At 41.5% G+C, this 27,227-nt stretch overlaps 1 protein-coding gene across 2 annotated transcripts; it reads left to right on the top strand.

Moving 5' to 3' along the window:
- On the top strand, positions 1–25,376 carry LOC111220395 (serine/threonine-protein kinase TAO2-like). 2 transcript variants are annotated; one of them, XM_022743470.1, is made up of 20 exons: positions 1–527; positions 3,709–3,849; positions 5,464–5,535; positions 5,634–5,735; positions 6,706–6,751; positions 6,869–6,965; positions 7,254–7,367; positions 8,621–8,712; positions 8,890–8,983; positions 9,586–9,667; positions 10,946–11,113; positions 11,901–12,107; positions 12,844–13,070; positions 13,175–13,352; positions 13,511–13,639; positions 13,833–14,036; positions 14,868–15,107; positions 20,363–20,575; positions 22,549–22,731; positions 23,442–25,376. In XM_022743470.1, the coding sequence occupies exons 2-20, from the start codon at positions 3,718–3,720 to the stop codon at positions 24,378–24,380; spliced, it is 3,519 nt and encodes a 1,172-aa protein (XP_022599191.1). In that variant the 5' UTR covers positions 1–527; positions 3,709–3,717; the 3' UTR covers positions 24,381–25,376. The 2 variants fall into 2 exon arrangements, with proteins under 2 accessions (XP_022599191.1, XP_022599190.1); XM_022743469.1 differs by lacking the exons at positions 20,363–20,575; positions 22,549–22,731; positions 23,442–25,376 and having other exon boundaries at positions 14,868–19,073.
- The last annotated feature ends 1,851 nt before the right edge of the window (positions 25,377–27,227 follow it).

Genomic DNA, 27,227 nt, shown 5'->3' with positions numbered 1-27,227 from the left:
TCCGCCATCATGAAGTCCTGAACAAAAACGGATGAGAGTCGAAAAAAATGGGGATAACACGAACTGGAGATGAAATCCGCCGACAGCAGTAACGTAATGACAGTACGAAGTGGAGCGCGGAGAGGACCCGTGGAAATTAATGAACCAGTCTTCCGTTGAAAACGTCGCAGGCGGCTCCTGGCGTTACGTTATTTAGTTAGCGGTATTGCTAACAGCAGCTAGAGCTAGCCTGTGGTTTTCCTCTGGAGACAGCTCTGCTGCTAGCTGGCAGGCGTCAGTCAGCAGCTAGCTGTCACTTTAACTGACTGGCACTTTCCTCATGTCAAGTCGTGCAGACGTGCTAGCTGTCCGTTTGACTGGGAGCATCAGGATGGAGGGGACTTCGAGTAAAAGCATCGACAGACAGAATGTGGTTTGTTCGTGTTGAATAGACACCAGTGCCGAGGAAAGGGGAGTGAGACCAATATTTTCCAGCCAGGCCGGTTAGCTAGCTCCAGAGCTAGCTACAGTGGATCCCAAAAGCCACGGTAAGACATGTTATAAATCATTCAGTATGCCAAAGTAGCCGAATGCGCCTCTCCACCTCTTTTGGCAGGGAAAAAGACCAGCCTGCAGCATTAACTACCTCGTTTTCAGATAACGGAGAGGTTGACATTGACATGCAGGCTTGTTGTTGGCCTGCACCCTGAACACCCATCCAGCCTGGAGTTGTTGTTGTCTACTGTTGAATACATGTCATATATTTCTTCGGTGCACAAGAGCAAATCTAGCCTAATTGACCAGCCAAGTGCAAAAGCCATCTAACTTGCTCAGCTGAGACACACACTGTACATGATACTGATGGCAAGCACATATCTAGATAATTACTTCTCTGTCTCTCACCAGCCAAGGACAATATGCGTTTTGTTTCCCACAATATGCCCAGGGTGATCCAAGGTTTTCAAATTGAATGTAGGTTAGAGAGATAGTCTTGGATGAAACCACATAATTGAAGCATTCGTTGCCTCTTCCTCAGTGTGTCTGGAGTGACTGTGACATGGATGGCTTTTTAAAAAAGATAGATTGAGAGCTTGCTTGAGGCTTGATTGCATGATATAAAGAACTTCTCATTTTTAAAGGGAACCACATGCTTCCTCTTTGACAGTAGTAAAATGGCCATGAAAGAAATGCTTGATCTGATACATGTTCATTTTGAAGTGTCTGGAAATGCTATGAATGGAGCTTTCATTCATTGTTGTTAAGTTACTGACTACTCAAAAAATGTCCAGCATGTGTTGCATTTCTTCATTAAACCCATGTTAAAATCCTAATGTCCCATGACATACCCCATAACTTGACAAACAGCGCCTCACACAACAGTTGCTGTCTGCACTACAGCTGCATTTGTAAGCATACACTGTGCTCAGTTAATATACATATATTTTAGAATAATTTGAGTTTCAGCATCTCTCTTCTCTTAAAATGGGAGACTGAAATGTGAGCCACAAGCATCACAAACAATCTGACTCTGTGTCACAAACACTGAACATTGATTTTCTGTTTGCACAAAGATCTTCATAGCAACTGTACTCCCCAAAATAATTGTGAAATTTGGTTCTAAAAGTCTGTGACTGTCAGTGATATGATGTGTTTTTACATAGGCCTTCTCTAGTAGAGCAAATCTAGTACAGTTATTGCAGTGCTGTAATTTAATAATACCTAATCATTTTTACCTGTAGGTAATTATAATTTCTAATGTAAAATGAAATGGAACTTGCTAAACATTTTTGAAACAAAATACTATAAACAAGCTCATTTGAATTAATAGATGTCAGCATTTTTAAAGACAATACCTAATGTTTCCTTTTGATTTTGGAATATGACTTACACCATGTTTTTCTCACAATTTATAAAGCCATATTGCTTTATAAATCACTGGTTCATTGGTACACATTTTCAGTGTCTAATAGCCTAATCTGGGTTTCCAATACCTACATATTTATTACAGAAACTTAGCCCTCGCTGCTTTATCCAGTCATGTACACCTCCTTTTCCATAAGTTGTCAGGAAACCTATTAGCTTTTCAGAGATATCAAACTCTGTAGTGGTTAGAGGCTGTTATGCTTTAAAAAAGGTAAAACTTGTGGTTACTCTGTTCCTACACAGTAGAAAGATCATTTGCCTACTAAACCGGTTGGCAGTTTGCTTTTATCTTGTGAAATCTGGCCTACCTTTGTCAGCTGTTTCTCACAGAGATGTCTTTCTTCACTGTTGGCCAGGCTGATTATGTTAAATGTCCTGCTCGGTCACAGTTCTTATAAAAAATAAAAAAAACCTAAGGAATCTGTATCGAGACTGTTGTTTATGTGTTTTAAGAAATTATGATGTTATCGGCTGATATAATCAGGTTTTAAAAATTCCCAAGTCAACTCCCGAGCCAATATCAGTATCAGCCTCAGAAATCCAGTATTGATCTGGCTATATTCTGTACCGTATATCATTTTAGTGCTGGATTCTCCTCATGACCATGATCTCAGCTTTAATTGATATATTTCTGTAGGTCTGAACGTGTGTTGTTTTAGCATCAACGTTACATGTAATAAAGTAAATCAGGCCAGCCATGGTAAGCTATCTAAACATTTTACTCCTCGATAGAAAATTAAAACAATCAATGTTTGCTTTTTCATGATTATGACATCAAACTGTCCTGGTTATTTACCTTGATTTTATTTTATTTCATTCATGGTTTCACACACGTCTCTGCAGCCTAACAAGGACCGTCATGCCATTGAGTGTGTGCCCCTGTGAAGGACCGGTTAATGACTAGTCAGGATCACTCACTGAGGGGAATGATTTGTTTAGCAAACAATGGAAATATGAAGCTTTTTGTGTTGATTTTTTTGATTTTTGAATTGCCAAAGGAAAAAGATGTTGCATCTGCCATTTTAAGATATGTTGATTTAAAAAAATAAAAAAATAAATAAAAGATGACGTGGTTTTCATGCTTCCTCACTTCCAGTTGGATTTAAAAGCTACCTAAACTGCATGCGGTGCTAATTAACCATTTTTGAATTTTGCAGTGTTAACTGAAAAATGAAAAAATACAGCACTGTTAAGTTTTTCTAATGTTTTTCAGCCGTATATTTCTGGTGGAGAGGCAGATGGAGGATGATGGATGGATAGATGGGTGGGTGGGTGGATGGATGGATGGTCAGTCATCTGAAGCTGATGGGCACTTTGATATTTTCCTTTCATATGAGTCAACACAAATTAGCATTTTTTTCATTCTTAGACAGTTGAAATGCAGGTGAGGAGAAGCTTTTACATATGAACCAAAGTGACTTGACCCTGTGGAGTGGAAAACACTGCATTGAGTGGCATACTAGTGTGTTAATTTTTGGTGGGATCAGCGGTACCAGCAGCCCTCTGACATTATAAAGAGTGATTTAGTGTTGATGTAAAAAGCATACAGATAGAAATAATATACAAATGAGGGTAGAAAGGTGCTCTGTGTAATGGAGAGACACAGGGATTTAGCATACATGTACTGCAGCAGTGCACTAAAAAGTGATGATTAGCAAACCACTGGATGTATAAAGCCACCAACATGTGTATTATATGTGACAGACTGGACCACTTTTCCTCGGTGGCTCATGTTTCCAACACAAATGTTGGTAACCCTTCCAAATAACAGACGCTTACCCAGTGTGCCTCTTCCACGCTCACCAGGCGCTGGCCATGCCGTCGAGTGTGCGGGCCGGGAGCCTGAAGGACCCGGAGGTGGCTGAACTGTTCTCCAGGGAGGATCCCGAGAAGCTCTTCACAGACCTGAGGGAGATAGGCCATGGGAGCTTCGGAGCAGTCTACTTCGTAAGTTCCTTTCCTTTGTGTTTGGGTTTGTAAAAGTAATGGGATATTAGTGCCACAGAGGCCACAGTTTGCATATATACGTGTTGCAGCCATGAGGTTTAATGTTTTTGTTAATACATTATATATACACATATGTGATGGACTCTAACTTAATTTGAATTAAGATACTGGTTTTCTATAGTAGGTCTAAATTGTGCCTCTACTTCTGAGCTGTATGAACTAAAGTTGAGGAATTATTTTTAACTTGAATGTAGAAAATTTAGTGACAGAAATAATTACAAACAGGTCCCCCTCTTATAAATCAATTGGACTTAGTGTGCAGCTAATATTTTGCTGATACAGATACATCTCTAAAATATGAATATGGGCTTCTAATGATAAGGCAAATGATAATTAACCTAGCTGAAAATCTGTTCTTGAATTCTGGACAAAGAATTCTTGTTTTTCAGTCACACTGACACGCACTACTGACGAGCTATTGAAAGTGGTCTGCTTTGAGACCATGGAAAGTTTTTCTATTACTGCTGCCACTTTTCACTTATGAATTTATGATTTTATAAATTTAAGACTTTTGCAGTATTGATTTCTGTTCATATCATGGTCTCCACAGGGAGAGACATGGCTAGAAAGTCGTTTGGATTAATCTTGTAAATTGGCTGTTGTTTAGATCAAGACATTTCAGAGAAATTTGAGTTATTGATACATAATGTAAGAAATGGAATACATATTAATAATGTAAGTATGATTGAAATTCATTATCTTGATCAAAGCCGTCGATTTGCTTTCTTGTTGTCTGTAAGTGAGACCAAATATGAAATTTTAAGATATCACCTTGGACTTGAGAGAGAATTTTTTTGACATCAAATGGACATAAAATTTTCATTACAATTGTTCATTGTAGCAGTTCTGGGTATTTCAGGGGATAGTACAACCCAAAAGCTCTTGCACTGATGTGGAAAATAAAACGGCATCGATAAAATTAACTGGCGCTCTCTCGCATCATTTCACTGTGATGAACGTGTTCAGAGGCAGGGTGGTTATCGGCAAGCAAAGGTGAGCACAGCGAAGGCTTGACAGACAATGGGAAGAGCGATGTTGTGGGTCAGAGATGGTGTCTGTTAGACAAGAGGAGGGAAGCTAATGATGGTACTGCCAATTGGATCACAAGGTGAATAAACCTATCAGCTAATGATGAAACGTGGCAGTAGAGAGGAAAAGATAAAAACACGGTGATAGTGAAGGAGAACTTGTAAGTGGTGGATGAAAAGCTCTGGTTAATGAAGGGTGAAGAGGAGCTATTCATGGATGAAGGGATCGATGGGAGAGGAGGGCAGATGAGAAAAGAGAAGGAGACTCAGTAGGAATCCTTGTTTTTCTTTGTTGGGTCTGAAGTTAAAAATGGCTGACACACAATCCCAGAGTTCCCAGCTATTTAGTGAAAATACAGTATGTGGCATTGGTGCTGTCATCCACATCAAATGATCATTTACCTTCACTGAAATTCTGCTGTCAGAAATACAAAGCAGGGGCATCTCTACTGACAAAAGAAAACTGAGAAAGACTTGAGCAGAAGAACTAATTTCTCATCGGTTGTCCCTAACTTTTCCACATTAGGCCCACGACATCCGCACCAATGAGGTGGTGGCCATCAAGAAGATGTCCTATAGTGGCAAGCAGTCCAACGAGGTAGGACGTGGAAAAAGTCTAATCCCGCTTCTTCTATAGATGATCTGTTTATCAGTTAAGTTTTCTTATCCATGATTGTGGCTCTGGTCGTGTTCCAGAAATGGCAGGATATCATCAAGGAAGTGAAGTTCCTCCAGAAACTGCGCCACCCCAACACCGTTGAGTACCGTGGCTGCTACCTGAGAGAGCATACAGCATGGGTAAGTGTGTGTGTGCACAATCTTAACTGTAACACCATCTACATCACATTCATGAAACACATCATTTTGAATGTACAGCAGGTGTCTCTCAGTATGATCATGCTGTTACTTCACTCCCAGTAGCAAACAAAACAAAGATGAAAAAGTTTTCACCTGGGACTGTGGAAAGACATAATTCAGCAGCAACTTCAAACAAACAGGCTCGTGTCAACACAGGCTTTCATCCAACTAAAAGTTTCTCCTTCTTTTTGCTTCTGTTATTGAGCTTTCTCTCATTGATACAAATGAGTTAGCCAAAATTATAGAAACAAACGTTTCCAGAAAGTGTGCAGCCAGAGAAACTAAACTCTGGGATCAGAAAACTACAAAAGTCCAGTTTGGACCTTCCTGTTCCACTTCCTCGTTCACTCTCTCTTAGTTGGGAAGTCAACAACATAGCTTAACTTTGTTTAAAATATAAATAAACAACAAGAAATGTCAACCCCTCGCCATAATATCAGTTATAGTGGTGCCCAGTACTTCCTTATTTTGGCTATCAAGTGGTACTTGGGTCATAAATTTAGTCAAGGCTGAAACTGCAGTGAAAACACCCAAAAAAATAAAATGATTGCAACTTTCTGCTGTATTTTAAGTGTGTTTATAATGATGCACACAGTACTATATTCTTACTGTACATAATGACTACCCTGACACATTTAGCTTGTATGATTCAGACTTTAGGAGATGTTCCTGTTCTCTGGAAGCAAACCTCAGACCTCCATTTTGAAGTTGCCATGTGAACACTTTTCTGGGCTGCACCTTAGCTCGACAACAGCCTCTTACACTTAAATAAATGTACTGAGCTCTCAGGGAAAAGCGCCTCCGGTCCAAAAAACTCTTTCCATTCGGGTCAAGTGTGAAAAAGTCCTAAAAGTTGAGTGTGCTCCCTAAAATAGCATGCAGTTTAACACCCCCTCTGTCTCTCTCCTAGCTGGTGATGGAGTACTGCTTGGGCTCAGCTTCTGACCTCTTAGAAGGTAAGTACAAAAGAACAGAGGCAAATGAGTAATTAAGAAATAGTAATGAGTTAATTATATATTTCAGTTGTTGACATGAATGGTGCCTGATATCATCAAATATCTTTCTTCACCCAGTCCACAAGAAACCCCTTCAGGAAGTGGAAATAGCTGCCATAACCCATGGTGCATTGCAGGGATTGGTGTATCTTCACTCTCACAACATGATTCACAGGTAACCCCCCCCCCCCCCCCCCGCCCCCCCGTTTCTTTTCTCACTATCTGTATCTGTTCTGTTCTCCTCCCCCACACTTCGACAAGAGACAAAACAAATACAGTGGAGAAAGCACAAACTGTGCTGCCTAAGATAAGCTTATGCAATGGTATTTGTGCTCAAACACGCTGCAGCGACACATTTGAGTGCATCTACCACTACATTTTCTCTCTCATGTCTCTATTTGTTTTGACGTCCTCACAGTTTTTCCTGACTTGTCATTTTCTCTTGTCTGATCACGTCTCTCAGGGATGTGAAGGCAGGAAACATCTTGCTAACGGAGCCGGGTCAGGTCAAACTGGGAGACTTTGGCTCTGCCTCCATCGTTGCTCCAGCCAACTCCTTTGTGGGAACACCTTACTGGTAAGACAAAAGTGTCATCCCCATCATTATATGATGGTTTGAGACTGTTACTCCTGTTGAATTCATAAGAATTACACCAGCAAAGCTTGTGCTCATGTCATTGTGAATCAGCTTTGCCAAACACATTTCTACTAAAAAATATTCTCCAATTGTACACCTCAAACAGTTCTCTGGCACCAGCTTCTCAAATATGAGAATTTTCTGCTTTTCTCTGTTTTATTTAATGGTAAACTGAATATCTTTAGGTTTGTGACCTGTTGGGACAAAACAAAACATTTGAGGATGCATGTTTGCCATTTACTGTATTTTTTTTTAGATCAAACAATGATTTGATTAATCAACAAAATAATTCTTAGAATAATCAATAATGAAAATAATTGTTCCGTTTCATATATAAAACTGTGCCAGTTAATGAATGAATGTAAATTACTGCCTGGCTATTGCATAAGAAATGCTGACCATAAAGAGTATCAAATATGAGGTTTGATTTCACAAAAAGAATTATAAACTGAAGTCAAAGTGAAATAAAGGTGATTTTTGCTTTTTTCTATTTATTTACTGTTTTCAGTGTGTGTTCTTTTTTTAATTTATATATTTTTTTTTATTAAAATATCACTTTGAGTTCTTTGAAAATCCTACCTTTTTACTGATTACTACTATATGACATGCAGCTTCAGTAGCTTCAGTTTTATTTGCATTACAACAAACCTGAGATAGACATCTGAAAGGCTGTGCTTCATTTATTGTCACACTTGTAAAATGAAAAGGTTCCAACAAGGTGCGGCCGTCTGAATGTCAGATTCAAATGTATTCAAAGTGTGCAGTGGAGTAAGAACCAAACTTAAATAACTTTGATCTGCAGAGTAACTGAGCCTTTAATATCGAGAGATCTAGAGAGGCCAAAGTGATATATTCACATTGAGACACTGATATTTACTTACATATAATTTATATATTTTTGCATAAATATATTTGAGGTGCTGGAACCAGCAGGTATTTAGTGTTTTAATGTCAGTCAACTAATCATTTCAACCTTACCTGCATATTTCTCACAAGGGCATCAGATTCCATTAATCATCAGCTACTGTTGTTGGTGCACATGAAGCAGCCTAACCCTCGTAATGTTCATGTCTGCCCATGTGGTGTGGACCCTGGAAATGACAGTGAGCCCTGAGGCTCTGTTCTCTGTTAGTCAAGGATCAAAGGAAATGAGCTGAAAATGGCTGAATCGCTTGGTTGTTTCCTCCATGCAGGATGGCCCCTGAGGTGATCCTGGCCATGGACGAGGGTCAGTACGATGGAAAGGTGGATGTGTGGTCACTTGGCATTACCTGCATAGAGCTGGGTAAGAAATGGCCATAAAATGGTCCACAAGTGTGTGTGGGGTTTTGTTTTTGTGTGTGTTCACAAAGCTGAAAGCATCCAACCCCTTTCTTTGCTTTCTCCTCTTTTCTTTTTTCTTTGTTCTTGCTCTTTATCTGCCACTCTCTGTCACGCTATGTCATGCTTTGTCACTCTCTAGCGGAAAGGAAGCCTCCTCTGTTCAACATGAATGCTATGAGTGCCTTATACCACATCGCCCAGAATGAGAGCCCTGTGTTGCAGTCTAATCACTGGTGAGAGATAGTGAAATTTCCTAACTGGTCCTTAGAGGCGAATATGAATTTTGTTGGACAATGAGATATAATGTGCAAAGAGGAGCTTTTTACTTATGTTGCTTCAGATTATCTTATAAATGTGACTTTTATAAAAGAGCTGCTAATGTTGAGAATCTTTTAACATAATGTTTTTCAAGGGATTGATTGAATTTATGATGTTGCATACTGGAAGGTGTACATGGTGTATGAGAATTAGTTTGTTGCAGTTAGTTGAGATTAGGCAATAAACAAGTGTTTGTTACATGGTGCTTTCAGATTTCAGTGAAGTTACGTTGGTTTTATCATCTCTGTTCAATATAAATAAAACCCTCAGCTCTTCCTCTGTTGCACTACTATTCTTGCACCAGTGCACCATTAACTAGGTAACTCTGAGTGGCCTTAAAATAAATGTGTTGTGAGATCCTGCAATACAATATATTTATTATGAAAAAGCTTTAAGAAAATAATATAGAATAGAACACATGAATACATTGGTCTATGTAGCAGTTGAACAACACTTATTTGTCACTTATCACAATATAATAGGTGCCTTTTTATATAACATTTTTTGTCCTTTTCAGGTCGGATTATTTCCGCAATTTTGTGGATTCCTGTTTGCAGAAGATCGCCCAGGACAGACCTACCTCTGATGTGCTGCTGAAGGTACATTGTTGAATGTTGTACATTAAGGCAAACAGAGATTTGTGATTATTACATTGTTAAAGATTTTCTTTATGATTAAGCAAAGAGGAAATCTGAGTGAGTAAGAGGAGCTTTTAACCAGCAGACAGATTATTTTAAATGAAATGATTAGATATAACGTGTACGTTCTGATAAAATAATGAAATGTACATTAAGTTTAGGCCACAAAGAGCTCTCAAGCGAGGGTTTTAGTCCCTTGGATTGTATAGCTTTGGTCTGCACAATGATGTATTATTGTACAATATTCATTAGTGATAATAGTCATATTAAACGGCATGAAGACATTAAATGTAGCTGTTTTGTACAGCGTGTGTTCTAAATTAAAGCAGCTGCTTAAAAATCAAGTGCTCCCCTTTTTCTTCAGCTACAGCCAGCTGTTGAGTGTTTAATGTACACTATAGTGGTCTCTGATGGCTCAAGCATGTGCTGGCATAACAAGCAGGTCAGCTCGTTGCTGTTGGGGAAATAAATAATTTGGCAGGCACTTCAAAAAAGATTTTCCTACCTTGACAAAGGGAAATAGTGACAGGAAGTTCAATGCGAGCGCTCAACAGTCGTCATCAGCAAGGAGCTTTTCTAAGTAAAGCTAGGCTGAGTCATTTAGTTGATGTGCTGACCCATATCCTTCATGTAACTAATGGGTCCAGTATATCCTGATGGGGTCAATTTGATTAGTTTTTTTTTTTTCATTTCCAAATACACACTGCAACACAATATAAACTGGCTGTTGATAACATATATGTATTTCTGCAATTTGGCATGTTCTGATTTGTATAGCCAGCTACCATTAGTCCTGCTGTGACCTGCAGCTGAGTCTATGTCAGATAATGTTGGAATCCAGCCAGAGACCCCACCACCGTCCCCAGTCAACTAGAAACTTACTTGAAGTGCTTGTGGAGATGGATCCAGTGTCTCTAATGAGAAACTGTTGGAAACATGATGTTTCCTGCTTATCAGTCAAATCATTTAAAATGCTGAGACAAGACCACACACACACCACCCTTATCATTAAAAGAGGCCTGAAGTTACACGACTTACAAATTAAATTTCTTCACGTAATTGGGTATGATCGCTTCATGAAGGCAGATGTTGCAGGAGCCCCTTCTCCTTTCTTCTTAAACTACTTATTGTGGTTGATAAAAATAATCCCTGAATTAAGAAAAATCAAGATCAGCATCTGAGGCCAACTGTTTATGTCCATTTCTGTCTCTTATTCTCTTAACCTCTCCATCCACACAGCACCACTTCCTATGCAGAGAGCGTCCCATGACAGTTGTGATGGATCTGATCGCACGCACCAAGGATGCTGTCCGCGAGCTGGACAACCTTCAGTACCGGAAGATGAAGAAAATCCTCTTCCACGAGGCACACAACGGTCCCGCACCAGAGGGAGGTGATGAAGAAGAGGTAAGAATGCGACAGAGGAGGAGGAAGAGGCCAACAGAGCTGTAGGGAGACATGAGGTGGGGAAAAAAGGCAGGGAGGTTGTAAAGTTTAGAGTGACTGATGGAACAAATACTGATTACTACTGGCTTTCAGATCTTACTTTATGTTCCCTTTAAACGTGGTTTGGATTGGGCTGATTTTGTGAAGTGAAAACAGTGCGTTGCCTCAAAATTGTGCAATGCATCACCGTGTCTCGCATTTCCTGCTCACCACAAGCATGAAACAAGAACACTTTAAAAGATGCCATGAAGAGACTGTGTATGAGGGTCTTTTGTTCACTACTCCACGCTGTCTTTATAAATGTGAAATAAAAATTTTCCAACTTCCTTGAAGACAAACCCTCCAAAAGCTTTCTTTTTGATGAGAAGTTTGTATCGGGGCCTGTAAGGGAAAACAGCTGGTTTTAGCATCCATCCTGCCTTTGTATTGTACTTCTCAGTATATGCTGTGAACTTAGAACCTCTTCCTCTCCATACAAAGGCCTTTGTTTCCATTAACATTTAATTCCAGTTGGCTGTTCCCCCCAAAAAGGAAATGATGGAATTCAGAGAATTTGGGGCTGCACTTTTCTAGAGTGTAGGCCTGTGTCTCACTCCTAGTATGTTGCAAAGTTTTACTGTATGTCTGCTCAGAAAGGTTTTGACAGGATAAGCATATTTATGTAGGCTATGAAATATCACCCTGTGAAGTAAAGAAAATCCAATCACCATCCTAAACAAGGGTTATTTTCCTTTCTCCTCTCCACCAGGATGTGGAGCAGTATATGCTGCGCACCGGCACAGTCAACAGCATGGAGAGCTCCCACTCTCTGCCATCCATGTCAATCAGCGCCAGCTCCCAGAGCAGCTCAGTCAACAGTCTTGCAGACGGCTCTGATGACAGCGGGGAGATGGCCATGATGCAGGAGGGAGAGCACACCGTCACCTCCAACAGCTCAGTCCTGCACAAGCCCCTGGTCAGTCTAAATGATTAACTCTAGTCCAAAGTCCTGTCCCTCCCAAACCCCTCATTGACACATCCGCCACTGTGTCCATCAGTTTCACTTTTAGTCTTTTAGGTATCTTAAAAGAGTGAACAAGAGGCTTCCTGTTCCAGACTTACATGCACTACGTTCTACTTGGAGGAACATGTCAGATGAAGATGTGTCATAGCACTGTGTGAATTATGGAAGGATATTGGCAGTGCACCTTTTGTGTTATGTTTTTGTTCTGTGCTTCACTGCACTTTGCTTTGTTTGATTTGAAGTACTCTGCATAACTGAAATCCTGGAGTTTGACAATTATTTTACCACATTGGCTGCAGATGGCTCACAGGGGAAGCTGCTCTGTGATTTTCAGACCAGTTTCACACATGCAAACCTGCACCACCTACAGAAAAAGGAAAGCAATGGCAGCACCAATTTAGACCTGCAGATGCTCAACAAATATGTCACTGTTGCCACCTACAGAGTAAAGCAGAAAATCACGTTGCAGCATGGTAGTAGGCTCACCACACCAGCTGCCAAAGCTTTAAGGTGTGGCAGACTTAGTGCTTCCACTGAGTGAATCCTCGCTGAGCCAAAGCCCCAGATGTAGTTAAATGACTAGTGTATTTAATATTTAGCATTAAGATGACATTTAGTTGAAACACCAGTCAGTTAAAAATTCCTGTCCTTTATTTTTTTTTCCCTTTGCTTGGTCTCCACTGTGTAGAGCCATGACAACATCTACGATGATCCCTATCAGCCAGAGGTTGACGCACAACGAGAGGCTCCGTCTGCTGGCGGCGGTGGCGGCGGCGGCGGAGGAGGAGGAGGAGGAGGAGGAGGAGGGCGCCGCAGAGGCAGAGACCATTTTGCCACCATCAGGACAGCCTCGCTCGTCACTCGTCAGATCCAGGAACACGAGCAGGGGTCAGCCCTGAGAGAGCAGATGTCTGGGTAAGACAATGATTGTGAAACACGACGCAGCAACATTTGAACTTAGGAGAGAAAACAAACAAAACCTTCCGTGAAAACTGATCCCGGTCTACATCTCCTCAAAGGTACAAGCGAATGCGGCGGCAGCACCAGAAACAGCTGATGGGCCTGGAGAACAAGCTGAAGTCAGAGATGGATGAGCACCAGCTTAGACTGGACAAAGAGCTGGAGAATCAGAGGAACAGCTTCTCAATGGAGGGAGAAAAACTTTCCAAGAAGCACCAGGCTATCCTGGAGAAGGAGGTGAGGATTGAGTGGTACCCAGGTACCCAAGAGTCTGCTGCAGTTTTTGACATCCAGTGCCTCGTAAGTGCAGTAAATATTCCCACGTTCTGCAGATTCCCTCTTTATTTAGTTCTGTTTAAATTCCTGATGTTAATGAGATTGTGTGTTTTTTCCAGACAAAGGCAGTCCTGACTGAGGAGAAGAAGTTCCAGCAGCACATACTGGCCCAGCAAAAGAAGGAGTTGACCAGTCTGCTGGAGTCCCAGAAGCGGCAGTATCGACAACGCAAGGAGCAGCTCAAAGAGGTGCTGATACCACATCCAGCTGAAACCACATGGATAGAAACACACTTCTTGTTTTGCATAAACCGGCAGCTGTTGATGAGTTCTCCGTGTTTCTGATGCCTCTATCCAATTGATTTCAGGAGAAGTTAATATTCAGCACTATCCTGCAACTTAAACCGGACTACAAATGTAACTAATAACTGCACTGTTTCAGGAACTGAACGAGAACCAGTCGACACCAAAGCGAGAGAAACAGGAATGGCTGGTGCATCAGAAGGAGTGTCTGCAGCAGCTGCAGGCGGAGGAAGAGGCAGGCCTGCTGCGACGGCAGAGGCAGTATTATGAGCTCCAGTGTCGCCAGTACAAGAGGAAGATGGTGCTGGCACGCCACAACCTGGAGCAAGACTTGCTGCGAGAGGTAACTCTTCTTTTCTTTTTTTCTTTTTTTCTTTTTTTTTTTTTGATTGGTAAATCAATGATGAATTAATTCTCCTAAAAACATTTTAAATAGATGGAATTAAACAGAATTCAAACACATCAGTGTCAGTGTAGTACAACATACAGTTTATACCAGAACTGTCAGTTTACTATATTTATTATTTAACTCTAAATAACAACATTTTTTAGAAATTTATCAGAATTTTGAGCACTTTAAGTTTTTATTTTCTTTGAGTAATGTGGAAGTGGATACGGAATAAATGACATGAACAGTAAAATCATAATCGGTAAGTTAAAATAATTATACATGTACCTTTAATGTAATGTATACCTGTAATATACCATTTTCCAACACAGTGAGGCCTGCACTGAGTTGTCATAAATAATGTACTTTCTTTTTTTGACTTTTAAATAAAAGATTAAAAGAGAGGTGGAATGAGTTTCCACTGTTTCCAACACATCAGAAATATACTTGGCGTGCTTCACATGTGTATTCAGGGAATAGACAAAACATTAGAAAGATCTTTGAATAAAATCTAGTCCAATACGAAAACCACTGCTCACTACTACCCTTTAAAAATGGCTGTTGAATCAACACCTCGTATTGGTGTTGAAATATAAACAATGTCTTTTGATACTAATTATAAGAAATATGTGGAAATATCTAAAAAAAAAATGTAATATATAAGACGTATATAACCCTAACCCTATCTATCTCACATACTCAGATGTACTTTGGCAGGCTGCCCGTGCATAGTCCTGGTATTATAACATCCTTCCTGTCTCTTTCTCATCATCTTCTCTTCTCTAGGAATTGAACAAGAAGCAGACTCTGAAGGACTTGGAGTGTGCGATGCTGCTGCGTCACCACGAGTCCACCCAGGAGCTGGAGTTCCGCCAGCTGAGTTTGGTGCAGCGTACGCGGGCCGACCTTATCCGCACGCAGCACCAGACGGAGCTCACCAACCAGATGGAGTATAACAAGAGGCGTGAGCAGGAGCTGCGTCAGAAACACGCCGTGGAGGTCCGCCAACAGCCGAAGAGCCTCAAAGTGAGTGAGAGCACCCAGAGCCAGGGGTCTCCTGAGGAGGGAGAGAGCCACACAACAGAGGGGCCGAGCGGCAGCTGGGACAGTGAGGTGGTAGAAGTGGAGGCGGAGGGTGAGATAGAAAAGATGGGGGACGTGGTAGCTAAGGAGTTGTATGATGTTGGGGATGAGCTTGATGGAGCAGTGGTGGAATTCAAAGATGAAGGTTTTACAGGAGCAGAGGAGATGGAAGGAGCGAGTGTCCCTGAAAGGAAAGATGAGGCTGATGATGAGAATAGACAAAAGGGAAGTGATGACAGAGAAGATGAGGGTGGGAAGGAGGAGTGGAAAATAGATGAAGAAGGGGCAGAGGTGAGGGAAGTAGAGGGAGTGCAGTGGGAGTACGAGGAGGACCACAGTAAAACTGCACATGTAGACACTGATGAAGATGAAGAAGAGGGCAGGGGCGTGGCTGACGGCTGTCCCTCAGAGCTCATCTCATTCCCATCCCCAGAAAAGAGACGTCACCGTCAACGAGAGACCGATGAGCTCTCTGAGTTTTACTTCCCTGACACCCCGGAGGAGCTGGAGGCCACACCCATCTCCACCCCTCCTCCCCCTCCCCCCACCCAGACTTCTTTCCCCTCACTCTTCTCTCACGCCATCTGCCTCCTCCTCTCACTCTCTGTGGCTGCCCAGCCCTCCAACCTCACTTTGCTGCTACTCTCCATCTTCCTCCTCTCCCTGCGTCGTTCCCCGCCTCTTCCCTCGGTGGCCTCTGTTATTCTCTCTGCTGAGCTCGCCCTATTGGCGCTCTTCTTCTCATACCTCTTCCTTCGCTCCTGCTGCTCTCTGTCTCTCTCCACCTACCTGTCGCTCAGCCTCTGGGCCAGCGGCATCTTTAGTTTAGGACTCTCCTTCAGTTTGGGGATTTATTACATCCCCATGATTTTGATCTCAGCCTCCTTCCTCAGCTCTCCCTCCCTCTTCCTCTCCCTCTACTTGGTGGTGGTGCTGATTGTCAGGCCGGCCCGTGACTTCCTCCAGCGCGCACCCCGCAAAGTCAACCGCCTCTGCATGCGAGTCCTTTTCCGCCTTCCCAAACCCCTGTTTGCCATGTGCCAGTCAGTCCTGGGCGGTATGGCTGAGCGTAACCTCTATGAGATGTTTCCCAAAGCAGGGCGCAACTGGGGCGTGCGCCAGTCCAAAATCCCGGTCCCCCTGAAGAGCTTGCCTTTAGAGTATCAGGCTCGCTGCTGTAACGCCTCTCCCTTGGCCAGGGGCCTGCTCTGGGTGAGGCGTTTCAGTAGACGCCCCCTTGGGGTCCTGGCAGACCTAGCTAACTCTGTAGTCCTTAAACTAGCTAGACAGGCCCTTAAAAAGCTCCCGCTCAGTGTCCGGATCAAACTCCAAACTCTGGGCCTCTTGAAGAAGCAGGTCCCGAGCAGACTGCCCCGACTGCTGCCCAGGGAGGTGAGGGAGAGGAGACAGAGCGAGAGGAGGAGGAGAGAGAGGGAGAGACAGAGGAGGGAAGAGAGGGAGAGGATGTTCCGCGAGGACGGCAGGTGGGAGTGTGGGTTAAGACGAACTTCATCTGGAAGGTTTGTCAGGGGGAAAATTCGGCCGTGGAGATAGTAAGAGTGCAAGACAAATCGAAGGAAAGCGTTGGAACATGTGCTGCTGGTTGTGTGTGTGAGTGCGTGTGTGTGTGAGTGTGTGTGTGTGAGCGTGATCATGATCATGCTCTATGTTCCATTGTTCGACCATTGTTTGTGTGTCTTTTTTTGATTTGGGCCCACATGTCTCTCTTGTTCCATAATTCCCAGACTGGTTTTTGGTCACATTTCTTAAAGATGAGGTGTATTTTCCCTGCACACACATACACACATCTGTGCATCTGTGTGCGCTGGCTGAAAGTGATTTTGGCTGTTGAAGCTCATCCAAACAAGCGTACATTATGTGTGCACACAAGCCGTACTGTTGAATCAGTGGGCTCTGCAAATGTAAACCTGCAGTTGACACCACGGTTACTGTACCAAACCCATTTCATTATTGTGCTTTTTGTAAAAGTTCCTTAAAGTTTCTTTAATTTTATTATTTTGCTCTTAATTTGTAAGACAAATGTTTTTATGGTTATTTTTAAGACCGTTTTTGTGCAATGGTTTGTTTTTCTTTATAGTGGTCTTATTTCATAGGGTCTCATTTGTGCACTGTTATCTCAGTGCTCAGAACAAATATTACAGTGTTGCGTAGCTTCATGGCTATAACTCCACTCCCCAATGCTGAATACTGTGAAGAAAAAAGATGCTTAATAATTTCACTAACATCACCCTGAACACTAGCTCTCAGTTAGTAAATAAGTGCAATAAACAGCTGAGCAGAAATATCCAGGACCACATGAAGAGATCCACTATTATTTGAAACATGTTTTCTATGTTTAGAAGTGGAAGTGGATGATGGTTAGCAGAAGGTCTTACTTTATTGGACTTAAAATAATAAAGACTGGGGCCATTTAGCTGGAATATAAAGCCCACCCAGTTCATTGTTCCATGTTTAGATATCAATAGATATTATTTACAGATGGTGAAATCATTATCTTTCAGATTCTAGTTAGAGCAACTGTTTTTATTGCGCTTTTTGCAATAATCTTGTTATGATTTACCGTGTAAACATTTAGATATTTTTCCCCTTAATAATCATATGAATCTACAGCAGTTGAGAGCCTAGTTACAGCTGTTTACACAAATGTTAATAGTCTGCTGTGAAGTGACCTATCCTGAATTTATGGTGGACACATAAGAAAACAGATGTACTTGGAGTAGTAAAAGTATAATATAATAAAAGCCTATTTAATATTTCAAGTAAGTTTAATTTATATGAAGCCATAGACAATCTTTTGAGACATGCAATCATAAAATAAGTCCAAAGATTGAAGAAACTACTGAATGTGAAAGAAGATATCCAGTTATGACAGACCTATGTTTAATTTTGCACTGTCTCGAAGACCATTCAGAAGTTATACCAAATGTGGGAGAACAGATCACAACAGATCAATTCTTTTTCATGACTCATTAATCAGCTAATTATTTAGGGAACCAGAGAATATTTTTCCACAATTTTTGCTTTAAACTGAAAACTGAAACGATTAATTGATTATCAAAATAGCCGCCGATTAGTTTTATGTCAATCAACCAGTCAGTTAATTGTTTCAGCTCTACATCAGTCGGACCAAAAAGAAAGTTGACATGGTGCCGTTTTTATCTCATACCTTGTTGCAAATTTTAGGACTGAAAATTCTCTGATGTCCACATTTGAGTAAAATGAACCAAAATTAGTTGGAAAATTTGCAGTTGTTGTCATGCATAGGTCTGTCAATATAAAAATTTGAAAATTTGCTAGTCTGCAAGGGAAGTCCGGTTAAAATGCTGATTATATAAAAAAGTTCCCTGTCAATTGAGCCATTCACATGGAGGAATATTACTGAGTAGGAAACGTCAATCTTAACTGTACTTTGACCCAGGGGAACAAAAAAGTAGGGCACTTCTTTTTGAGTGACCTCTGTTTGGGAAGTCTAGCTTTAAAAAACATTTTATAAACATTGTTTTATTTGAATGTAACTTTTTTTTTGCCATTGGTTTTACATTTGTGTTCCAGTATCAGTTATTTCCTGTTCCTCTGTGTATGTTTACATGTTTGTATTCTGTTTTGTTGTGACACCGTCTGAGTGTTTGAGTTTCCACAGAGTTATATCACGTTGAGTTTTTTTTTTTTTTTTTTTTTTTTTTTTTTTAATTTAATTTATGCAGTATTTATAAGACTAGTACTGCATTCTGTTTGGCAGCCATTTTGTTGTCCTCTTTATTCTCATTTTAGCTGCATGAGTGTTTGTTGGCATACTGTATGGCTGTGTGCTCGCAGGCATAGAAAAGTATTTTGTCATACTTCCAGATTTTTCTTTACACAAAAAAATAAATTCTTTTGTGTGTAAAATCATTGTCTTGTTTGTTTTTATGATTTTTGTTTCCATTATTACCATGTCTTCATTTGTTTACTTTTCCCCTGATCTATCAACAAAGCTTATTGTAAAGAAATATCCTTTTACCATTTTGTTCAACATCATTCCTCCTGTATCATCACTAAGTTTATCTCTGTTGTCATCTGTTGTGCCCCTCCCCTTGTGTACAATTCACCTAAAAATAACGCCAGCAGGTTCTCTGACTTTGTTTAGAACTATTTCTAATCAATATGTTTCTGTCAATATATGGTATAAGGTTGAAAATGAAGGATGTGAGCTGACGTGTGTGTGTGTGTGTGTATATATATATATATATATATATATATGTGTGTGTGTGTGTGTGTGTGTATGTATGTATGTATGTATTTATATATATATAAAATGCATGGAAGGATGGAATAGGAATTTTAAATTATCTTTTTCTGGAACAGATTTTAAATTAATTCTTATGTTTTAGTTAATTAGCCCCTGCTCAGTATTCATCACCTGACAAATGCACATGAAGGTTTATTTTTCATCCATAGCTCAACCTCTATAATTAGGTGTATGTAAATACCTTTAAAAGTCAAACCAATATTGATTGGGACTGAACAGTTTATAGTCATTTTAATGCAAAGGTTAAGTCATTTTTTTATTGAGTGATAAGAAACAGGCTTAAAGCCCCTGCTTGAAATTTTGTATTTTTAAGTATTTAAGTATTCTTCTATAATGTAAAATTTTCACGACATAAGCAACAGTTAAAAAAAACATATGTAAGTATTATGTATTATGAGATTAACATTCAAAATTTCAGCTGATCTCTCCCCAGGATGCTGTGGATGTGGTTCGATCAGTACAAACTCACCTTTTCCTGACTGAGCTGCAAACCAGGGGAAATGCAGAAATCTCTCAGGACAAAAAAAAAAAAAAAACGTTTACCAAACAATATGAGGAGGTCTTTAAACTTAAAGTTGAAGACAAACCATGATTTTGAATTTCTGCTAGATTTGTGTCAGACCTTCATAAAGCACTGATATAATTACAAATATTCAACATTTGACAGGTATTTATACTTAAATTTGTCTTTTTCCCTTTTTTCACCATCAGTCATGTCAACATTTAGCCAACAAAATTAATAGCAAGTCATTACAAAATTGAGTGTAATAAGTCACATCTTTTTTACTCCCTGATTTTCTGCATTTAACACATCCACCACCGTGTTCATTTATAAAACCACAGGAGCTCTTTAGCCCAGCTGCTTCCATCTCTCTTCTCTCCTCTCCAGTCCAAAGAGCTTCAGATTAAGCGTCAGTTCCAGGACACCTGTAAGATCCAGACCCGTCAGTACAAGGCGCTGCGCAACCACCTGCTGGAGAACACGCCCAAGTCGGACCACAAGGCCGTGCTGAAGCGGCTGAAGGATGAGCAGACTCGTAAGCTGGCCATCCTGGCCGAGCAGTATGACCACTCCATCAATGATATGCTGTCCACACAGGCTGTGAGTAAGGCAAGGAGACGTCGTTCACTTCACACTCGCACCACACCACCACGGCTGTGCCTGGCCTGGGGGCCTTCCTGCCCGCCCGCCCGCCTGCCCGCCTGTCTGCCTGTCTGCCCGCCAACCAGCCTCCTCCCAGTCCCTCGGTGTTAATCTCCACATAAACCCGCATCTCTCAGTTTTATACCAAATGATCTACACTATCCTTTTTCCTCTTACAAAACATCCCTTCCCCCTGAATATTCGGGAGAAATAATCATTACCTGACCTGCCTCAGGAGATAGACACTAAACAGAGATGACAGCTTAAAGAAAGAAAATGTGTTGGAGGTCCAGCCACATCGTAGAAGCCACATATAGTAATTAGTCCACATACAGTATCTTTAACAGAGAACTCCATCAGTTTAGCATTGCACTCCTATAACTCACAATAGTTTATTGATGGATTTTCTGTCTGTTTTTGAAGAACAGTTGTTTGTGAAGAGCAAGAGTTTAGTAGGAAAGTTTTTTCTTACCCCAGACTTATATTTAATTTCATATATTTATTGTGAAATTAGCAGTTACATCAAAATAATTATGTCGGAAAAAAGTATTTTTTTGTCCTTTTTGTCTTTTTTGGACCATAAAGCGCAAAGAACAACAAACTGTATTTGGGCTCCATTTTACATCTTAGAATTACAGTAACTCCAGCTGGTAGAACCATAATTAAAATTAAACTGATAATTAAAATCAGTTTTAAGGAACAGCTGTTGCAGGAAGGAAGGGAGCAGTGGTGGACACAGTATTCAGATTCTTTACTCATGTAGAAGTACTAATACCAGCGTGAAAATACTCGTTTACACATAAAATTTCTACATTGAAAATCTTAATTCAGTAAAAGTATTTAAGTATAATTAGGAAAATGGGCTAAAAATATCAAAAGTAAAAGTACCCAATTCAGAAATATGTCCCCTGAAACTGGAAGATTATTATTATCAATGCATTAACACGTAAGCTGCATTTTACTGTTTTATGTAAAGCTGCAACTAATGACACACCTGAAACAATTATGGTTAAAATACTCACGTAAAGTGTGAAAATATAAGTTTCAGCCCCCCTCCCCACTGCTATCATTTTTGTACAGTCCCTATGATTAGACTCTTAACTGCCCTCTTAGCATGGGGCTTGCACGCACACAAATCCCAAGCTTTTAAATGAATGACACGTAGTAGGAAGAAGATGGGACATAATAAAATGTTGTGTTCCCTTCAATGACATAACACCCTGTGCTTCTTTAATTACCTCACATGGCAGCGTGCCACGTAAGCCCAGTAAGCCAAATCCCTGCTGCCCTTGTTTGTCTGCACATCTACTCCTGCTGGGGTGAAAGTCTTTGTGGAAACGTTTCCCACACATTGATTAAACCCAGTCCTGAGGTCAGAGTATTCATTTAGATGTATTTTAAATGTAGAAAATAGATTTAATTTGTTTTCTAGAGCCAGGCTGTAAGACAGACGACACACACAGGTCACAGTACTTCAACATTTTGTGATTCAGATAACTTTTCTACAGTTTTTTTTTTTTTTCTTTTTTATATTCACACATTTTGAAATTATATCTGCATTTTAGTTCATGAGTAAAATATGCACTGAAGCTTGAAATAAATCCACTTGGTTGTGATTTTATTTGACAATTTCTCACATATACACTGAAAAAAAATTGTTTCACTTCATCCTGTTAAATAGTCCTTACAGTGTCTGCAGGCACAAATGAGACAAAACACTCATTTAACAAAACCATCTGCTCACACTCACACTCCTGATCCTCTCCTCGTCTCTCTGGTGCATCTCCCTCCCTCTCTCTTTTCTTTACGTTTGTCAAACTTTCTAAGCTTTTCCTCCTCTACCCTTGCCAACGCTAAAGCAAAAATTTCTTGCTCTTACAATCACGCCAAATCCATTTTCATCACGTTCCCTCCTGTTTCTTTCCTCTTAGCTGCGATTGGATGAGACCCAGGAAGCGGAGTACAAGGTGCTGCGGATGCAGCTGCAGCAGGAGCTGGAGCTGCTCAACGCCTACCAGAGCAAGATCAAGATCCACACCGACACACAGCACGAGAGGGAGGTCAAGGACCTGGAGCAGAGGGTGTCCATCCGCCGCGCGCTGCTGGAGCAGAGGGTTAGAGTCACTGCTATGAAAGAAAATCTTAAAATGTAGTACAAGAATTTGGTGAGTTTTAGGAATTGATTTAGGCTAAAAGAGAAGACTGCAAACTGGATATCATTTCTTTGCAAAGTAAGGTAACAGCGGACTGCTGATGTTAGCTTTAACATTGTTAGCTTTTGCGAGATTCAGATGTAACTCTGTGCTGTTCTACAATTTACTTAAATTTTTTTGCAACTGCAGCACCTTTAATGTTTATTTTAACCACAAGGTCCTCTCAGGGGCTGTTCTGGAGCTTTCAGTCATATCATACTATCTTCTTCAGCAGATGGCACTTTAGCACCTTTAGCCTCGTTAGCTTAAAAAATAAGACGGAAGGTTCATTTCTGCCCCTAAAAACAGCAGTTGATGAAAAACAATCCCACCACAAGGTCCAGTCAGTAGATGTCCTGGAGCTTTCATTTGTATCACATGCTCTTCCTCTGAAAAAAATAAAGACACATTTCATAATCCACATTTTCATGACAATTGAGCAACGTCATCTGCTACGGAAGAGACCTTATGTTAAACTCGTTGCTGTCTCTAAGGTCGAGAATGAACTTTCAATCGGAAGGTTTACAGTAATTAAAATGACTTCCAGATGAGGTTTAGGTTTGCAAATGCTAAATCTAGAAAAATGACTTTGTGTTTCTCTCGTGTGTTCCGCTGCTGTTCTCCTCTCCTAGATCGAGGAAGAGATGCTGTCCCTGCAGAACGAGCGCTCAGAACGCATCCGCACCCTCCTGGAGCGGCAGGCCAGCGAGATCGAGTCCTTCGACTCAGAGAGCTTGCGTCTGGGCTTCAGCAACATGGCACTGACAGGCATCCCCAGCGAGGCCTACCCCAAGCAGGGCTACTCCAATGCCCCGCCCTCCAGCTCCCGCCCTGCCGGCCACTGGAGCCACGGCATGCACCCTCAGAACATGCCCCCGCAGCAGCACTCCCGCCGCAGCCACAACAGCAGCAGCAGTAGCGGCATCGGTAGCAGCAGCGGGGCAGGGGACCGCAGGAGCGAGTCCTCCTCTTCCTCCCACGGCCTGGGAATGGCCCTGGGGCTGGGGCGGGACGGGAGGGAGGTGCACCACTCGTCCCGTTCCTCCGCCTCCTCTTCCTCCTCCTCCTCCTCGTCTTCCTCCCACCACCAGCGCCACCACCTGCCCCAACACTACCACCACCAGAGCACACCGCAGCTGTACCGCGAGCGGGAGCGGGATCGAGATAGGGAGCGGGAGAAGGAGAGGGAGCGGGAGTGGGCCGGAGTGCGAGGCTCCGGCGGTGACCTGGCCCACCCACACCCCCTGCCCTTCTCCCATCACCTGCCCTCGCGCTCCTCCTCTCAGTCCCTGGCCATGCTACCTCCCCCGCCGCCTGCCCCACCGTCCATCTCCGGCCCGTCGTCCTCTTCCTCTTCCTCCTCCTCCTCGCAGGGGGGGATATATGGTGGCGGTGGGCTGGGTGTGCGTGGTGCCCCGAGCCTGATGGCCCTGAGGAATAGCCCCCAGCCTCTGAGGAGAACGGCGTCCGGCGGGGGGCCCGGAGGCGCCGGGGGCAGCGACGGAGTCCTGAGCCGAAGCACCTCAGTCACCTCTCACATCTCTAATGGCTCCCACCTCTCCTACTCTTAGACAGCAGGAGGAAGAGAGCGGACAGGGTGGTAGCAAGAAGGGAGGGAGTGATTTAGGAAGGTAGCTATCACAGGTTGCACCTCAATACTCTCAGCTTGCCTCCTTGCCTTGAACCTTTTCTTGGACTGATCTCGATTCTCAGATTAGCTGGAATGCAGAGGATTTGGGGATATCGCCCTTTCCTCTTAATGCACAGAAGGGCAAAGAGATCTGCGGCAGAGGGAGGACAAACTGACATTATTGAGCTGCACCCTGCTTCTTTAGACTCAGGGTGGGTAGAGAGGTTTTTCTCCCATTCTCACAGGTATAAAGGAGGGAGGGAGGAATGTAACCACCTATAATACCACTGGATTAAGGTGATATTAGATGAAAAAAAGAGGAGGTTTCTGTTTAATGTTTTTATCTTTGTTACCGCCTGTATAAAAGTGAGATAGGACGTGTGAAAGGAGGGACTTTTAGCCTTTTTTTTCTCCCTGAGCTGCAGAGAGAGGGGGACAGCAGCCATGTCTTCTTCTATGATGTTCTATGATGGAATGGAGAAAGAGAGAGGACAGGGGGAAGAAAAAAGGAAAGTGATGGGGTTATTTTGCATTGTGTATGTGCTTGTATGTAGTCTGTAGTGTCCAGATATTATCTAGCAAGCACTCACAACTCGGGCTCCAGGAAGGGAAAAAAAAAAGGGGGAGAATCACAGAGGATGGGTTACTTCAGTCTCCAGACTGGTGGAAACTGGAAAACACTTTTTATTGATTTACAACTGTTGATGTTTTGTTGATTTTTTTTTTGTATTAAGTGTAAAAAAAACACAAAAACAAGTTGCTTGGAACGTCACCAATGCCTTTAAGGGGTTCTTAAAGGGATGTCGTGCCCATCAAAATTTTTATTTGATGACTGCAAGATGATTTAAAGCCGAATACGAATCCACAGAATGTTTGTAAAGGCAAGAGACTCCGTTCTAAAAAAAAAAATTCAGCTGGGATGAGGAGGAGAAACGTTTGTGAGGACATGTACAAATACAAAATACAAAAAAAAAAAAAAAAAAAAAAAAAAAAGAAAAAAAATGCTTTCTGGCATCCATGACATATTGAGTATCTAAACAACATAGGTGTCTATGGGAGTCACTCCAATGCATGAAATAGATGTACAAAAAAAAAACCATTTGTAAACATGACCAAACACATTTGAAATGTACCGTACCTGTCCAAGTTTCACTGGCATTTAAGATCACTTGTCCCACATTTTTGATCTTTACTGTACATATTTATGGGAATATTAAAAACAAAAACAAGTCATTTGGTTTTATAGAGTAACAAAGATAATGATAGTAATTTTGATATATTCAAATGAGTATTGACTTCAAGATTTAGAGCGACAACTCCGACTGCATTTTCTATAGGTGTCAATATTACCTTAACTAATCCTGATGTAATTGTTGTTGTAATCATGTTCACATTTTCTTGCGAGAAGAAAAGGGCCCACTTTTGACTGTACAAAAAAAATAGATGATAAAAAAACAAACTGTTGCATTGTCAGGTATGGTGTGTGTTCAAGGTATTAATGATTATTAATAAGGGATTATTAATAATTGTTAATGATTTATGTATGTGTGTCGAGCGGTAAAGTCTAGTTATATGGCCACTTTTTTTAGACAACAAAACAATTGAATTTTAAAAGACACTCCTACAACAGCGACACCCCACTATTCACGTGAACTCTGACCTCCTCCTCTGGACTCTTATAGGAAAAAAAAAAAAAAAAAAAGATTTTAAAATTGGCCACTGGAATGTAAATGCTGGTTTTCCCTTGTATTTATTTGTTTTCAGTTCAGGAATAAGTTTCCACACAGATGCTCAGAGAGGAAGCATGGAGAGAAAAAAAAATAGAGAGAGAGAGAGAGAGAGAGAGTGCAAAATCCTTGTTGATAATCTGACTGCTGAAGGGTGCAGCATGCAACCAGTGCAACAAGCTGGAAGTGTGTGAAGAAGAGGGAGAGAAAGAAGAAGAAGAAGAAGAAGAAGAAGTGAGGGAGGGAGGGAGGACGGGCGTCGACTGAGCTGCTGTGAACGTGCACCCTCTTGTGCCGGCACAGCAGCAGTGACCGGAGCAGCCCGTCCTCACAGATACAGACAGACACCAATCAGTGTTTCATGAGCAGGAGGCACATGATGCTCCTGAGGCCACAAGGTTTTGCTCTCTGTTCTTGTGGGCTGTGATTTTCTTGAGGGAGCTCACAAACAACTGGACTTTTTTTTTTGTTTGTTTGTTTGTTCGGTTTTTGTTTTTTGTTTTTTTAAACAATTTTAATTGAAAAAAAAAATAAGAAAGAAGATAATCACCCTGCTGTTTGTATGACTCAGAAACACCAGCTCAAGACAATTCCCTGTATAACCTACTACTTTATGCTTGGTTGGAATCTCAGTGCATGCATAAACTCCTTATATAAACTAAGACTGGCGGGTTCGGGACGGCCTACGTGTTGGGGAAATCAGTGTGGTAGTGTTTGTAGACGGGTTGTTGTCAGTGTCAGAGGCTGTGGCTGTGGCTGTGGCGAGAGCAGGGGAGTCTCAGTGTCTGCGCCATGCCTGAATGAAGGATGAAGACGAAGAAGAAGCAACACAGGAAGCAACACAGGCTCATCTGTGTATTACAGAGTTTTTGTTTTGTTTTGTTTTTTTGTGGAGGGGGAGGGGGGAGGGGTGGGGGGGTTTGAAATCCTTATTAAATATTCAAATCAAGCAAATCCAAGCTTGAGGAGGAGAAGGAAGAAGGGTCTTAACACATGTATTGGAAAAGAAATGGGGTGCTTTAAAAAGTAATTTAAAAAAAAAGATAATAAATTGATATTAA

This window comes from Seriola dumerili, unplaced genomic scaffold, assembly GCF_002260705.1.
Source record: "Seriola dumerili isolate Sdu_G_001 unplaced genomic scaffold, Sdu_1.0 BDQW01000068.1, whole genome shotgun sequence".
Classification (NCBI taxonomy): domain Eukaryota; kingdom Metazoa; phylum Chordata; class Actinopteri; order Carangiformes; family Carangidae; genus Seriola; species Seriola dumerili.
Note: the sequence above shows the minus strand (reverse complement) of the source record. Positions and strands in the feature narration are given on the sequence as shown.